At 37.9% G+C, this 17,187-nt stretch overlaps 1 protein-coding gene and 1 long non-coding RNA gene across 2 annotated transcripts in view; both read left to right on the forward strand.

The window, feature by feature from the left end:
* The first annotated feature begins 2,998 nt into the window (after positions 1 to 2,998).
* LOC134674442 (ATP-binding cassette sub-family G member 1) overlaps positions 2,999 to 17,187 on the forward strand; it is a 74,688-nt gene continuing 60,499 nt past the window's right edge. Inside the window, exon 1 of the mRNA XM_063532552.1 lies at positions 2,999 to 3,523. Within this exon, the coding sequence (XP_063388622.1) occupies positions 3,373 to 3,523 (151 nt within the window). The 5' untranslated portion in view covers positions 2,999 to 3,372. The remainder of the gene's footprint in view (positions 3,524 to 17,187) is intronic.
* Positions 3,978 to 4,485, forward strand: LOC134675234 (uncharacterized). The gene is made up of 2 exons (XR_010099707.1): positions 3,978 to 4,060; positions 4,212 to 4,485. It is a non-coding gene; the product is annotated as an uncharacterized LOC134675234 (long non-coding RNA).

Raw genomic sequence — 17,187 nt, forward strand, 5'->3', positions numbered from 1 at the left:
CTTAGAAAAAACATATAAACTTTAAACAAATACCTTTTTTTTTTAATTCCTCTTCACGCTTAAACCGCTCAACCGATTTAATTGTAATTTGGTATACAGATATTTCGAGTCCCAAGACAGGACATAAGATACTTTTTATCTCAATAATCATCCTTTAAAGTTGTGAAATGGAGTATGGGGGGAATTCAACTTCGTCAACGAAACTGAATTCCTGAGGTAAATACTGCTTAAGGTAAAGTTTAAAGTCATGTTAGGTATCATTTTCATCTAAATCACAGATGTATACCATCCTAAATTTCACCTAAACCGGTTCAGCGGTTATTGACTCCTCATACAAACTTCCACCCCACTTTTCACATCCTCAAAAGATGCTTTTGGTTATAAAAACCATCCTATGTCCTGTGTCGAGACTGAAACTATTTCTATACCAAATTTTAACGAAATTGGTTCAGCGGTTTAAGCGTGAAGAGGGATTCTTAAAATTTTTTTTTTTTTAATTTTGGTTTTACTTCGGAATAGTGCCAATGTGATAACATAAATGAATTCAGCGCCCCCGATTTATACGAAAATGATATCAAACATGGCCTAACAGCATCACTGATGTAGATATCAAGATAAAATTAAAATCCCTAAATAAACTTTCAAGAGCGGGTATCTCAAAAACTATTCAAGATATCGAAAAACTTAACTAGATAAAACTTGTAACTAATTTTATGCTTTCGGTTTGTCTTAGTAGTCATGTCGCTAAGATGCAAAGTTGCCAAGATATCAATGAAAAACCGAAAAATTCGACCTTCTTACCCCCCTCTACCCCGCAGCACCGGGGTACAGCCGGGGACTTTTGATATGTTTACCTCCTAACTAGTCTAAACAAAGTTACGGAGTCAAAAATTGTGTTCCTAGCATTTCCCTCTACAACGTTTTTTGAGCATTCATTTCCTGACCTAACTGAGGAACTTTTACTATATGGGACCAACCCGGAAATAAAAAAAAATACCCTGCCATGAAAAATAAACCAGCCAAAATGTATGAAACACCCAAATCTTTTTTTCGCCATTTCGGGGTTGTTCCCATAGTAAAAGTTGCTCAGTATAATCCCAAAAGATGGCAACAGGAATGCAGTTAATTTTTAGCCACCCTGGCCCCGTAGACAACATGCCAAATAGCCAATCGCTAACGCTACGTAGCGAACGAAACGAAACTGTCAGTGTCACACTAATATGGAAGAGTAACAGCGCGAGACACAAAGCGATTCGATAGCGAAGCGCAAGCACAATTCTGGACAAACATTATGGCTATTAAAAAAAGTTTCCAAGTGTTCTTGCCATTCTTAGTCGCACAAGAATTTTACGGGCACCAGATGCATAAACTTTCTAACAATGCCGTTTAAAATGTAACTGATAGACTCATAACGATGGTCAACACGTGTTTGGGTTAGTCAGGTTAGAACCCAAAAACAATGCCGATGGAATATACTTAAGGCCCGACCGTGATTGGTTGTAATACTTGTAATATAAGGAGGCGTGACGTTTTAAAGTTTTGGGTGCAAGCGATTTTCGTTGAGAAATGCTCAACCGTGGCTGCACCCGATAGTACGTCACCTTGGTTAGGCGGCCTGTATAACTAGGTACTACCAAACATAGATGTTACTTTAATGATAATTTCAATTTGTTTAAAATAAGAGCTTAACTTCGATTGTATGGCGGCGGCTAGTTTCGTGTGCGGCCCAAGCGGGGCGTTTTGGAAACTCAAAACCTCATGCCCTTCTTATAAAATGACAGTACGCAAACGCGTACATCACGTTACATTATCGAATGACACTTTGGGGGACAGTTGTACTTTTCCAGAGTTAGATAATGATTGTGAGCGTATAAGATTACCGCGTTAACTTTTATTAATTAAGACTAATTTACGAGGAACTACTGGGTAAACGTGAAGACAAATTTTGATTGACTTATTATCCGATTAAAGTCACGTACTTTACATTAAAATTGTTCCAATTAAGCCTCCTTGATTTATGCATAATGATTTGATAATGATGTAATGACATCAATCATTACTTGCGACTAATAATTACCGCGAAATAATTGTGACTTCTAATGATGCGTAAGGCCTATGCCCTTATTATGATAACGCGTTCAGCTGTGACTGTGACGTGATTTAGGGTTCCGTACGGGTAAAGATCGGTTTATATCTACAGATTATGGAGCGTGGCAGAGACGTGTGCCGTGCATTTTTTTTCTATACAATGCGCGTAGTCTAGATGCCAATCGCTGACGCTCCGCTCCGTAGTGATCGAAACGCAACTGCCATATATAGAGAGACAAAAAGCGTTTCGTTAGCGATAGCGATTGGTACCTTGGCTAAGACGGCAGTTGTCTGTCGGCATTGACGTATATTTCTGGACTGGCCTTACGGGCAATAAGAATGGCTCTGATATTTAAGCGATTTTCGTGTAAAAAAGTTATTTTCCTTATAATTTAATTTATAAATCTAAGATAATGTTAACACTTTCGACAGTTCCGGTGGTTCCGATCGAGACTGTTGAAAACGGTCTTTTCCGGATCGTCACATTTCAGTTGGAACTTTTTCGTGACGCACCGGAAATTCCTACTATTTTGTATATTTTTTTGTGACCAACTTCCAAATAATGCCAAGTAAGACAACCGCTAAAGTGTAAGGCCCATGACAAAATAAATAAATCATTCATAGATATTTCGTTAAGAATTAATCACGCGTCCAATTAATTTCGTAGTTTCTTATTGAGATTTGCCCAAACACTCCTTTATCACGACGTGGATCTTTATCACGGCAAACGCGAGTGACGCAATGACGCTACCAAGAGTACCAAGCCGAAACTACGAAATTTGGCATATACAGAACCCCGTTGTAAAATACGCATTAGTCCGGTTTCAATGTAATGAGATTATCAGCGATCCGCCCACGCGCACGGCGCAGGCGCACTCGCAGTCCGCCGCCGGCCCGCGCACGCTGCGCCGATCCGCCGCGCATAACATAAACAATATGCTCGAGATTCACATGTACCCCAAATTAAAAAAAAGTTGCCAGTATATACGTTGACTCGCGGCGTGAGTGAGCATTTCTATGACAGATAAATATCAAAAAAATAGCGTGACGGTTAGATTTAGAAATATTTTACTGCTTTTTTGTTGTGGTTTTTATAGATATTAATAGTATTGTGAGTGGTTTGGATGAGTAAACATTAGGTGTTTTGATACGTATAAAAAAATTAGAAATATCCAACATAATTTTCTATAGTGAACATTCTTTTTCAACCCGACCAAATATCCAAACATACTAAGTGACTTTAGACTATGCTATAGACAGTTATTCTCAAAGTGGTTACCAAAAATGGCGGTGGCTTCGGCAATGCTGAAAGGGTTGAGCAATATGATCACTGGGGGTGAGCGTGAAAAGGCGCCCGCGGTCGACATGCCCTCTTCTGTGGATATCCAGTTTACTAATCTCTCGCTTACAGTCACTGAAGGGTTCAGGAAGAAAAGTAAGTACTTCTTTTTCTACATACGGAATACTTGCCAGGAAAGAAGGAGTAATAGGAGTAGGTACTAGTAGGTTAAAAGAAGGAAGGAAGTTAGATGCAGGCGTTCTTCCCAGACTTGCATTCTATAGCATTTTTTTTCCATAAATGTATCAATATGAAGTGATTTCCTAACATGTTTTATGAAACCGTTAATTTATTTATCACAAACGACGCTTTGTTTTGTTTGGCGTTAGAAATCGATACATTATTTCGGATTTTAATTCGGCAGACAGAGAATCACAAAAATATCTAGGTACTTAAACTAAATATCTAATCTTAACTTCTATAATAATGCGGAAGTTTAGATTATGTGCTTCCACCAAGGTCGGTTCGAAGAAAACGATTAGAAGAAAAAAAACGGGTAGTCACTGGAGTGGAGTCAGGTACTCGGAATTCGATTACCCTGCTGTCATAGTTTTTAGGGTTCCGTAGCCAAATGGCAAAATACGGAACCCTTATAGATTCGTCATGTCTGTCTGTCTGTCTGTCCGTCCGTATGTCACAGCCACTTTTTTCCGAAACTATAAGAACTATACTGTTGAAACTTGGTAAGTAGGTGTATTCTGTGAACCGCATTAAGATTTTCACACAAAAATAGAAAAAAAATAGTAAATTTTGGGGGTTCCCCATACTTAGTACTGAAACTCAGAATAATTTTTTTCATCAAATCCATACGTGTGGGGTATCTATGGATAGGTCTTTAAAAATGATATTGACGTTTCTAATGTCATTTTTTTGTAAACTGAATACTTTGCGCGAGAGACACTTCCAAAGTGGTAAAATGTGTCCCCCCCCCTGTAACTTCTAAAATAAGAGAATGATAAAACTAAAAAAAATATATGATGTACATTACCATGCAAACTTCCACCGAAAATTGGTTTGAACGAGATCTAGTAAGTAGTTTTTTTTTAATACGCCATAAATCGTAAACCGCAAATTTATTATGTTACTTGCTGTTACGGAACCCTTCATGGGCGAGTCTGACTCGCACTTGGCCGCTTTTTTTTAAGAGCGCTCTTACAAGAAAAGTCGAAATAATGCAAAATTGATGATACTAGTCGACGAAATTCAGGACTTTGTGCTCATTATTAGAAACAATGAGTACTTGTTCCAGTAAAAGCGTCTTCTTATCTTTTTAAATATCGTTGTAAATATTAGAAAAAGGACTTATTAAATTAGTAATGAATTTTTTTCTGATGGTCGTTTCCGAAAAACCGCGTGAAGCACTGAACGGTAAGCTCTTATTTGGAAATATTGAGAAGTTTACTCTGCTAAACCTGGCTATTTTGTATTACTAATACCCTGTACTTTAGGTATATCAAACGATATTTTTCCTACATACCTTTGAGAAAGAGAAAATCAAAGTAAAACGAACTCAATTTTTTCTCCGAAACAAGTGTCAATTTCTACGAAAATCTACTTAATATCGAAGTCATTTTCATACTCAAGCAATCTGCAACGTTTGCTTATACTGTTGGTATACATTAGTGTTTATGAAATTCTACTATAATTTTTTGGCAATTTTTTGAAAACTACTCTATATTACCGATGACGCGCGCTCGCCAGCTCAGTGCCGCGGCAGAGCTTGTACAGGCAGTGTTGCCAGATGGTCACAAAAGTCACATTTTTCGTGAATTTTCGCCTTCTCGTGTGACATGTGTGTGACTTACGATCTTGAGGCAATTTTTGTGACTTTTGAAGCTAGTCAAATTTTGGACAAGTTTAGTTCTGCAATTCGTATTATTTAGGAATTCAGTGAACACACCCAAGTTGACACTTGCACTGACATCCACCATCATGTTTATTATAATAGTCGTGGCAAAACGAGACTTGTTACCTTGACTTGACATGACGGTGTTATTTAGTTTGATAGTAGTAGTTATTTTTTTTAGTGAAATGATTCATTTCTTTTACTTTTAGTCTGTACTACTCATTGCACTGCATCAGTTATTTTGAGATTTTTGAGCGCTCAAAAACCATTACTGTGTTATTTTTATCCGGGGGTAAATTATTTACGCATACCTATACTTTTAGGGTTCCGTACCTCAAAAGAAAAAAACGAAACCCTTATAGGATCACTCGTGCGTCTGTCTGTCCGTCTGTCACAGCCCATTTTCTCCAAAAGTACTGGACCAATTAAGTTGAAATTTGGTACACATTTGCAAATTTGTGACCCAAAGACGGACATCTTACGTAAACAAATGAAATTTAAACATAGAGGCACTTTTCACAAAGGTGAAAATAAAAAATAATGTTTTTTAAACTATATTGTGTTACATATCAAATAAAAGAGCTCATTTTGAGAATCTCAAATATATAACTTTTGTAGTTTTAAATATAAATAGTTTAGAAGTTATTTAAGAAAATATCCAAAAAAATTACCATTCCCCCCCTTTATACCTATCCGAAACTACTGGGTCTAAAATTTTGAAAAAATATACAAAATAGTTTTTTACCTATAGATGACAGGAAAACCAATTAGAAATATGCAGTCAAGCGTGAGTCGGACTAATTACTTCGTTTTTGATCCGACACCTACGGGTTTTTATGCGTTTCACTTTTAAAAGTACATTGTTAAAAATTGGGTAATGTACTTACTCTTACCCTTGGAACTTAATTTGTAACTTTCTCATTTACCCCCCAAAAGTGCTTGCCCTTAAAATTCATTTGTTTACGTTACATGTCCGTCTTTGGGTCACTAATTTACATGTGTACCAAATTTCAACTTAATTGGTCCAATACTTCGAGCAACACGGAAGGGAGGCGGCATTCGCACTATTTCCCCTCTGCCGAGGTACAAGATTAGCGCGTCAATCTAATCTACCGCGGGTAATAAAACTAGTTGCACTTGGATTTTTCACTAGACCGAGTCCAGACGCGCGCGTGAACACTGCTGCACAAAAATGCCTGTTTGCTCGGTTTTTTGCTACAAAAAGAGGTCGGGGACATCAAATTTACAAAAAGAAAGTGTTACATTCCACATGTAATTTTTTTTTTACATATCATACGTTTAATTACATTTAAATACAATTATTATATTTTAGTCTCAAGTATTTGTTGGATTTATCGATTTTGCTCGCTCAGTACAAATTGCGGATCGGTCGAGCGACAAATCCGACTTCTCATCTCTCAGAATACAATGACATACTTCAACGAAAATTTGTTAGTGTGCGTGTTGTGACACTAGTCACTCGTCCGTACACAAAAAGAGAACGAGGTTTGCAAGATTTGTCTTTGACGTGTGTCATTTTCTATGTATTTGTGTCGTCATTACAGAGGGCCTACCGCGAACCACGTTTGACGTGTTGCCTCCCTGTCACACTTACGTATGAATTTACAAGTGCCATAGAGAGGCAACACGTCGAACGTGGTTCGCGGTAGGGCCTCTGATTGGATTTTGTATGTAAGTGTGTGAGAAGTGCGACTGTGTGCACCTTCCCCCCGCGAAAAATGGCAGAAAGATTTGTACGGTGAGATATCGCTTGGGCCCCTCCCTTCCGACGTGTCGGAAGCCGGTGTTGCTCGAAGGTCCAATAGTTTCCGTGAAAATAGGCTGTGACCGACGGCCAGACAGACAGACGCACGAGTGATTCCTTAAGGGTTCCGTTTTTTCTTTTGAGGAACGGAACCCTAAAACTCATGTAAAGTTAGTAGATTTTTTGTGAAATACAGGGCGTTTTTTGGACCGTTAGCCATATTGTGCGAGGTGATTAGGCAGGCCATACTGAACAACTTTTTCTATGGGACCAACTCCGAAATCACAAAACATTTTTTGGCCGTTCCATACATTTTAGTCGAGTGGATGTCGAAATTTCTATGGGAAAGCCAATTTTTTGACGTGATAACGTCTTATAAATCGATGAACACCGGTAGCATAAAAAGTGTCACGTTGTGGACAGATCTCTATGGTAACGTTACGGCCACGTTTTCTTATGACGTTATCACGCAAAATTATCGTCCGTAAACCGACTGTACAGACAACCATTTTTAGTGTTCCGTACAAAACTTTGTTTACGGAACACTTATGGGATCACTTCGGTCTTGCAAATCAGTTAAATACGTTTTTCTCAGAGACCGTTTGACATAGATACCTAAAATTTGGAACAGTTATAGCAATTACCACCACTCATATTGTAAATAAGTCAAAACTGCTTATTTCTTATTAAAGGGGGAAATTTAGGGGGTTGAGAGGGGTAGGCTGAAACTTTTTTCATTTGTAAGAATCGTGTGGGGTACCATTAGAAAGCTTGCAAAAAATTGAGTCGATGGACTGATTTTGACTTCATTTTAGACTGCAATAGTTTCGTCAAAAAATGCATTTAAAGTTGCAAGTTTTCATACAAAAATTTTCACCTCTGTCCTGGCGATTTTCGCGAAAACTATAGCTAACAGGCAGCTGACCAGTCAATACCCAACTTAAAGAAGCATGGAGACGGCGGGAAAATTATCAGCTTAACTTTATCTTTATTAGTTTTTCAACTGCAGCTTGACCTTTGGTTGCTTAGGGCTAGCTAACTGATGCTTACACTGGTCAATTCATATTAGGCGAGAAACATCCTTAGTTAAAACTTTGGCATTGAAATTTATGACTTATGTCTTTGACACAAAGTTTAATTCTGCTTGCTTATTTTTGTGGGATATTTAATTTTATCTCAATAGCCTACTATAAGTATGAGAGAGATCTACAAAATACGACCTTATTATATTGCAAATAAGTTTCAATTTCGAACGGGCTTTCCAACCAATGGACTAGGCATCTCAAATATCTGAAAAATTCAAATTAAGAATTCCGTTCTTGACTGTCGTTGTGTTTTTTTTCCACAATAGGACACATAGAGTTAGTATGGCGTATAGAGATAATAAAGTCATTTAATATTTATGAACAGCTTGAGCTTTGGCCTCATGTATAGATTTTATTGAGAGTATCTAATTCGTCGAAACAATATACACAATATTCCTTTTCATTAAGTACCATTACATTTCTGTATTAATTGTATAATTATAATATCTATTAATTATATTCAGTAAAGCTGGTCAAGCAAATCGTGTCAGTAAAAAAAGGCGCGAAATTCAAATTTTCTATGAGACGATATCCCTTCGCGCCTACATTTTTCAAATTTGCCGCCTTTTTCTACTGACAAGATCTGCTTGACCAAGTTTACTTATGTATATTTTTGAATGGATCGGTGAGCAACAAGATTCAGGGCTATAACCGCGAAAATAGAAGTTCGCAAATTGCGAGCATTTTTCTCTGTCACTCTAATTACGCCTTCATTGGAGTAAAAGAGAAAGATCCCCGTAAATTGCGAATTTCGGTTTTCGCGGTAGCCCCTCAGTCCTGTTACGAGAAAATAATTTTGGAAGACATTAATAGTATATGACAGTTAAATATCACAGTTTTTAGAAACAAAGGTAAAATTTACGAAATATTTAAAGTAAGCCGATCTTGTTTTTTAGCAGTTCTAAATAATATTAAAGTCTATATATATGACATAAAAAAATAATGAGTTCTAAATTCAAATTGAAGGAGTATACATTTAAGGTAATGAGTTCTAAATTCAAATTGAAGGAGTATACATTTAAGGTATTATAGGCCAAGCGCGCACACGATTTTAATTTTTGCGACACGATTTTAGAATCGCGCTGTAATATATCGCAGAAAATTCACTGCGCGCACTGCGATTGAAAAAGTCGACGATTTGTTCATTCTCAACATGGATTTCGTACCAGTCGCTTGTCATGAAAAGTGTCTTTAATATGCCATTGCTGTATGACTTTGAGCATTTATAACACAAAGGTGATCCCCGTCTATTTCCATAATTAAATGGTCAACATCTAGCGTCTCATTTTGAGACTCCATTGGAGAAGCAGGTGCCGAGATGTTGGAGTTTGGAGAGCGAAATGCCGACTGAGGTCCGGCCGGGGTGCGATTTTATTATCATAGTGCGCGCGGGGCCATACAACTCCGCATGCTGCAATCACTTTGCTACAATCGCGGAAAAATGTGACAAATCACAATTTTAAAATCGCTGCGATTTTTTTGTCGCATATGCGCGCACTAACATATAAACACATACGTTGCATTTCTGCGACAAAATTATCGCAGGACAAAAAATCGTGGTGCGCGCTTGGCCTTACTCTAAATTATTATAATACATCAAGCATTCGCGAGATGCTCGACTTCGGTATTCAAACACAAAGCAATAGTACAAGAATCTAACTAAATTCAAAGGCCGAAGGAGCGATTCGAAGATCCGAAGCGTCCGACAGACGCGCGCCTCCCGTAACTTTTCCAAGTATTTTTAAGTACAAGTGTCTAAGTCGCAAGATCCAAAGGCTGAAGTCGCATTGGGCCGAAAGCCCGAAGCATCCAGGAGGTCAGTTCTAAACACAGGTAATTAATACAAGTGTCTAAATGCGAAGGCCGGAGGCCGAGCTCCGCGTAGGGCCGAAGGCCCGAAGCCTGCAAGATGTCAGTGGTTAAACACAGAACTGACAGCCTGTATCGGCCTTCGGCCCTACGCGGAGCTCGGCCTTCGGCTTTCGCATTTAGACACTTGTACTATTGTTTTGTGTTAAAGCACTGATATCCTGGACGCTTCGGGCCTTCGGGCTACGCGGAGGTCGGCCTTTGGCCTTCATATTTAGACACTTGTACTATTGCTCTAATGCTCTGTGCTAAAGCGATGACATTTTGCTAAAGCTCGGCCTTCGGCCTTCGCACTTAGACACTTTGTACTATTGTTCTGTGTGTGTAGTTGAATACGGTATCCTAAAAACAGACAAACAACCCCTGTAAAATGTAACGATGCGAGCGGTACGGCTACCATCAGTTTGGCATTGACATAAACGCTACCGTGATGGGCGTGAACGTAATTTACTTTCTATGCATCTCGCTCGTACTGACATATTAGTGCGAAAGAGATATACCTATAGGAAGTAAATTACGTTCACGATATCGTTTATGTCAATGCCAAGCTGATGGTAGCCGTACGGAACACTAAATGCCTCGAGCTATCTCGGACTTGGCCAAATTATTTTATTGGGATTTCGGGGTTAGTTTCATAGAAAAAGTTGTTCAGTATGACCTACCTAATCAAGTAATCAGTAATCACCTCGCACAATGTGGCTAGTTGTCCAAAAAAGGCACGGTATATTATTTTCTGAATTTCTTCTAACAAAATCGATTTAACTACCCATACAATACAATAATATAAAAATGTGACTTAAGCGGCAAAAACGTGACTTTTAGGGAAACGAAACGTAACTTATGACTCCAGAGCCCTGGCAACACTGTGTACAGGCAGGACGTGTGTCGGTCGGCTCCGCACATTTTCAACGGCGACGACGAGGTTTTTTATCATTGTGTGCGGCGGGCGCCGTGTAAAACGCTATACTGTGTGCGTGTAAACCGCAACGAGAGACTTTGATCCTAGCACTGTTTTTATAGTATTATAATTTATAATGGTACAGTTTAATAAACTACCGGACAGGATTAAAAATATTTGAAACGACCTGACATTCTATATGTATTTATTTGACTCAAGATAGTACTCAGGGTCTGATGATGGAGCTGGAAGGTGGTCACCGGTACCAATCAACCATGCAACTAAACCACTTCGTGTTTAGGCTCGTTTTATTCGTCTCAACAAGATCTTTGACACAAGATAGTACTCAGGGTCTGATGATGGAGCCGGAAGGTGGTCACCGGTACCAATCAACCATGCAACTAAACCACTTCGTGTTTAGGCTCGTTTTATTTGTCTCAACAAGATCTTTGACACAAGATAGTACTCAGGGTCTGATGATGGAGCCGGAAGGTGGTCACCGGTACCAATCAACCATGCAACTAAACCACTTCGTGTTTAGGCTCGTTTTATTTGTCTCAACAAGATCTTTGACACAAGATAGTACTCAGGGTCTGATGATGGAGCCGGAATGTGGTCACCGGTACTAATCAACCATGCAACTAAACCATTTCGTGTTTGGGCTCATTTGATTCGTTTCAACAAGATCTTTGACACAAGATAGTACTCAGGGTCTGATGATGGAGCCGGAAGGTGGTCACCGGTACCAATCAACCATGCAACTAAACCACTTCGTGTTTGGGCTCGTTTGATTCGTCTTAACAAGATCTTTGACACAACATAGTACTCAGGGTCTGATGATGGAGCCGGAAGGTGGTCACCGGTACCAATCAACCATGCAACTAAACCACTTCGTGTTTAGGCTCGTTTTATTCGTCTCAACAAGATCTTTGACACAAGATAGTACTCAGGGTCTGATGATGGAGCCGGAAGGTGGTCACTGGTACCAATCAACCATGCAACTAAACCACTTCGTGTTTAGGCTCGTTTTATTCGTCTCAACAAGATCTTTGACACAAGATAGTACTCAGGGTCTGATGATGGAGCCGGAAGGTGGTCACGGGTACCAATCAACCGTGCAACGAAACCACTTCGTGTTTAGGCTCGTTTTATTCGTCTCAACGAGATCTTTGACACAAGATAGTACTCAGGGTCTGATGATGGAGCCGGAAGGTGGTCACCGGTACCAATTAACCATGCAACTAAACCACTTCGTGTTTAGGCTCGTTTTATTCGTCTCAACAAGATCTTTGACACTGAAGATACACAAGGTTTGATTATGGAGCTGAAAGGTGGCCACGGGTACCAGTCTATCATGTAACTGAACCACTTCGTGTTTAGGCACGTTTTATTCATCTCAACAAGATCTTTGACATAAGATAGCACTCAGGATCTGATGATGGAGCTCGAAGGTGGCGACGGGTACCTGTCTATCATGCAGTGTTGGCATCAATCTGAACTAAATCAATCCGGATTGATCAATCGAATTGACGCGTCAATCCGAATTGATTAAATTCTGATTGACGCGTTAATCCGATTGAATCAATTAGAATTAACGCATCAATCCTCAATTCGGATTAAATCAATTCTCAATCTAGATTAACCTAGGGTCCCTTTCCCTTCCCTAAGATTAGTTTTCAAAGGTGTCCTTTTTAGGGACTTACTTACTGGACTTAAAGTCGATATCTGAGGTTCCCAGAGGTTCGAAAACATGTTCCTGATGTCAGTATTGACTGATGTCCCTTTTAGGGACATTTTTCGAAATTGGCCAATTACGTTCATATTCGTAATCGATGTCGACCATAGGTCCCGAAAAATGTTTCTGACGTCAGTATTGAAGGATGTCCCTTCCATTTCGGGACATTTTTTTAAATTGATCGTTGGCACTTTAAACGATATCTGAGATTTCCAAAGGTTCCGTAACATGTTTCCGACGGCAATACAGACGGAGTTTCCTTTTTTTCTGGACATTTATGGGACATTTCTTCCAATTAACCAATTGCGTTAAAAATCGATATCTGAGGTAAACAGAGGTGTGTGAGAATGTTCCAAAAAAGACATCCTTCATATAGCCGTCGGAATTCGGAAACATGTTTCGGAACCTTTGGTAAACTCAGACACCGCTTTTGAACGCATTTGGTTAGTTTCACAAAAATGGCCTAAATAAAAAGGACATTAGGTAGGTACATACAAAGTAATCGTCAATCCGAATTGACGATTGAGGATTGACCGATTAATTCGAATTAACGATTAGTAATCGTCAATCTTCAATCAGTAGATTTAGAATTAGTTTCGTCAATCATCAATTCGAATTGATCGGTCAATTCTCAATCGTCAATTCGAATTGATTTTTTGCCAACACTGCTATCATGTAACTGAACCACTTCATGTTTGGGCTCGTTTGATTCGTCTCAACAAGACCTTGGACACAAGTTAGTACTCAGGGTCTGATGATGGAGCTGGACTGTGGCCACGGGTACCAGTCTACCATGTAACTGAACCACTTCGTGTTTGGGCTCATTTGATTCGTCGCAACAAGATCTTTGACACAAGATACTACTCAGGGTCTGATGATGGAGCTCGAAGGTGGCGACGGGTACCAGTCTATCACATAACTGAACCACTTCGTGTTTGGGCTTCGTGTTTGGTTTATCACCTAGTGTCAAAGATCTTGTTGAGACGAATCAAACGAGCCTAAACACGAAGTGGTTTAGTTGCATGGTTGATTGGTACCGGTGACCACCTTCCAGCTCCATTATCAGACTCTGAGTATCACCTAGTGTCAAAGATCTTGTTGAGACTAGTAAAACGAGCCTAAACTTGAAGTGGTTTAGTTGCATAGTTGATTGGTACCGGTAACCAACACTGGACATCGGATGATGGTAGCATGACGTAGAAGGAAACAGAGTCATCCGAAGCATGGTTTTTGGATGATTTGAGGGATGGGGGGGTCAAAAATAGATGACGTAATTTATGAACAGCCCCTATGTACATTTGCACTGCATTTAGTATTTTCGTACTTACCAAATAACAGTTTTAGGACTTTATAAGTTAAGTACAGTTAGTGTTGTTATGGTTGATTTCAATATGCTTCGCGAAGGATCAAGAATGTTTAATCCATCATGGTAGTGCGAGTGTGGTAGAAGGGATCGGAATACTGAGCTCGCACGGCCTGCCGCAGCGCGTAAAATACCTAAACTCGCTCAACCCCGAAATGTAATAGCACTCTTAACGAACTGTAACCATATGTCCTTTTTTGCGATCTATATTCTTTTAGTACAATTGCTAAGTATCAGGATTTGTCTACGTGTAATTTTTTTAGCATTAGAAAGAACTTGAAAGAACGTAAGCGATCTTGACATATCTTTTAATTGAAAAACGCTTTTTAAAAATCAATAACTATTACTTATGAAAGCAGAAGAATATTAAATGATCGTATTAAATTCTTAATTGTTACACATTTGCCATAACTTATTTTTTAAATGTGTTTTTCAATTAAGAGACACGTCAAGATTGTTTACCTTATTACTAATGCAAAAAAAAAGAACTATAGTTTACCTATATCTACATGTAGCGACCAAAGCCAAACGTTAAAATCACATCTAAGTCTAAGTGGCCAAATCCGTTGGCGGAACATTAAGAAATATAATTTTTCTTTTTTTTTTACCGTAGGTGATATAGTCCACCTGCTTTTGACTGTTGAAACCAAAAACAATCGCTGCTCTATCGATAAAGTTAACAATCGTGTACTATTGTTAGAAAAAAAAGCGCTCCAGTACGGAATTTCCCGCAGACGGATTTGGCCGCATTGACCTTCCCTCATTTTTATTAAATATTATACAATAATCAGCAAATATTGCTCACTTCTATATGTACTTCTTTTATTGACTGTCCGAACAATCAATAGTTAATAAGCGTTTTTGGTACCTTGGTTGGTTGGCAAGCCTGGTAAATCAAACAACACTATTTATTAGCATAAATTGGCAGACTCGTTTCGAAATAGTTTTCTTAAACATTTATGGTGATTGATGATATACCTATTTTATTTGTTGCAAATACCTATATTGTGTTCCATTTTGTTATGTTTTAGCAAATTAAATTAATCATTAGTAGATAAACATTTTCGGTATGTCAAAACAAAAACTTGCGGTTATCCGAATTGAGATCATGTAACGGCTGCATGCTGAGTGACATCACGGAGCTGAACATGCAGCATATCTTTTGTGGGGACTTATTTTTGATGAATTGAGGGCATTACATTTTTTCAAAATCGAACTCTACTTTACTCAAACTTTACTCAAACTATAATTTAGAATTGGTAATTTTGCTGAGAAATTTTTACATTCACTGTGACGGAAATATCTCCCAGACCTGCAAATCTTCAAAAATTCGTGTTTGTATATTTACGGGACAAGGTAGACAATTTCGTTGAATGTGGAACTCAAACTGCCAGCCAACTGCTAGCCAAGATGATAATCGTATATCAACAACCGCGAAACATATGCCGACAAAGTAAAAATGTATCGGGATGAGATGACAGCAGAGTTGGGCAAAATGTAATCGATTGACGATTAACGATTAAAATTAACCGACTTAATCGCGAGCAACGATTAAAAGTGACGATTAATTAATTTTAGTCGAAAAGCTCCGACTAATATTGTCACGATTAAATTAATCGTCGACTAATTACCGGCGATTAATTTTTTTAATCGATTAATTAGTTCGATTAATTTTCTCTCGATTAATTTTAGCAATACATATGGTCTTTTTAACCGACTTAAAAAAAAAGGACGAGGTGCCTAATTCGTCTGAAACATTTATAAATAATATAAGTAACAGACGAATTTTTATGTATGTTCACTTGGAGACTATTAATTTCGACCGTCTTCGATAGGATAGTATCCGTTCGATGTAAGTAGTAAGTAATTACTGCATTGACAAGTTGAAACCTTATAGAAAACAACTGATAAGAGGTAAGTAATGTGTTTGCTCTTTCATACACATACGTCGTTCTCTTTCTAATTTTTATACCTGCGCTACAAGCCCTAAACCCTTACCTAGAGATGCCGCGCTAAGTTATCCGCATTATTATAGTAACCAATGTAACCATCTTATACTATTGAAGCACATTTATAACACTGGAATGGTTTTTAATGTGTACGCAAGAAGTTTTGATTTTTAGTTACATACAAAAATGACCACCAGTGTCCTGTCTACTTTCAATCGAGAGTTAATCGAGAAATTTAATCGATTAATATTAAGATTAATTCAATTTCAATCGTATGTTAGGTCGACTAAATTAATCGCGATTAAATTAATCGCCGATTAATTTTGACAATTAACTTTTTTAATCGATTGATTAGTCGATTAAAAAGTTAATCGATTAATGCCCATCTCTGGATGACAGATGCTACGAAAAGTCTCGTGACTGTATCCATACACTTTCGATTGACGTTTTCTATCAACAATTTTCATCTTGGCTCCCCTGTATTCTACATTTCTTTAATAGGTACTAACACACTTTAGTTTTGTACGCATGGACGATCAAACGTGTAGGTACCATTTTGACAACGGAACCCTAAAACTCGTGCCTTTGAAACACTTCTTTATATAAATCATACGAGGATAGGTATTTGTTTACAATTTTATATAAACTGCATTATTTATGAAGTAATTATTGTGTTATTTGTTTGCTTTTAAGTAACAATAAACATGTTATTTTCAATTCTACATAATGCTGTTTTTGCACAAAATTAAGTTATTATAGTACCTACCTAATTAAAAACTATTTTATTTTTAATTGTGTATGTTATTGATTATTTCGCTGTGTTTAGGTTAAATGCTTACCATATTTTTTTATAATTGCACTCCAGTTATCTTCACGTATTTACTCCACGAGAGCATATTGTGTGAAAAATTTTTTTTTGTTTCTTTAGGTTAGGGCACTGTAAACATAAATTGCATTACTTTGCACATATTCAGTAGTTAAATTTACTATTTATACCGGGTCTTCGTTGTTTTACAAATTTATCATTCTTAAAAAATGTTTCCGGTGTGTCACACTCACAAACAGAGTCGCAGATACTAACGTGACGTTCCGGAACGGATATGTATTGGGACATATATTATTGATTTTATCAGAATTGATAATTTTAACAATTAGAATTGTTAATAATGAATAAGAATTCATTATTGATAATTTTAACTGAGCGAATATGCTAGAACGCGCTTTATAAAATCAAATCAAAATCAAAATCA

Source organism: Cydia fagiglandana, chromosome 1 (assembly GCF_963556715.1).
Source record: "Cydia fagiglandana chromosome 1, ilCydFagi1.1, whole genome shotgun sequence".
In the NCBI taxonomy this organism is placed as follows: domain Eukaryota; kingdom Metazoa; phylum Arthropoda; class Insecta; order Lepidoptera; family Tortricidae; genus Cydia; species Cydia fagiglandana.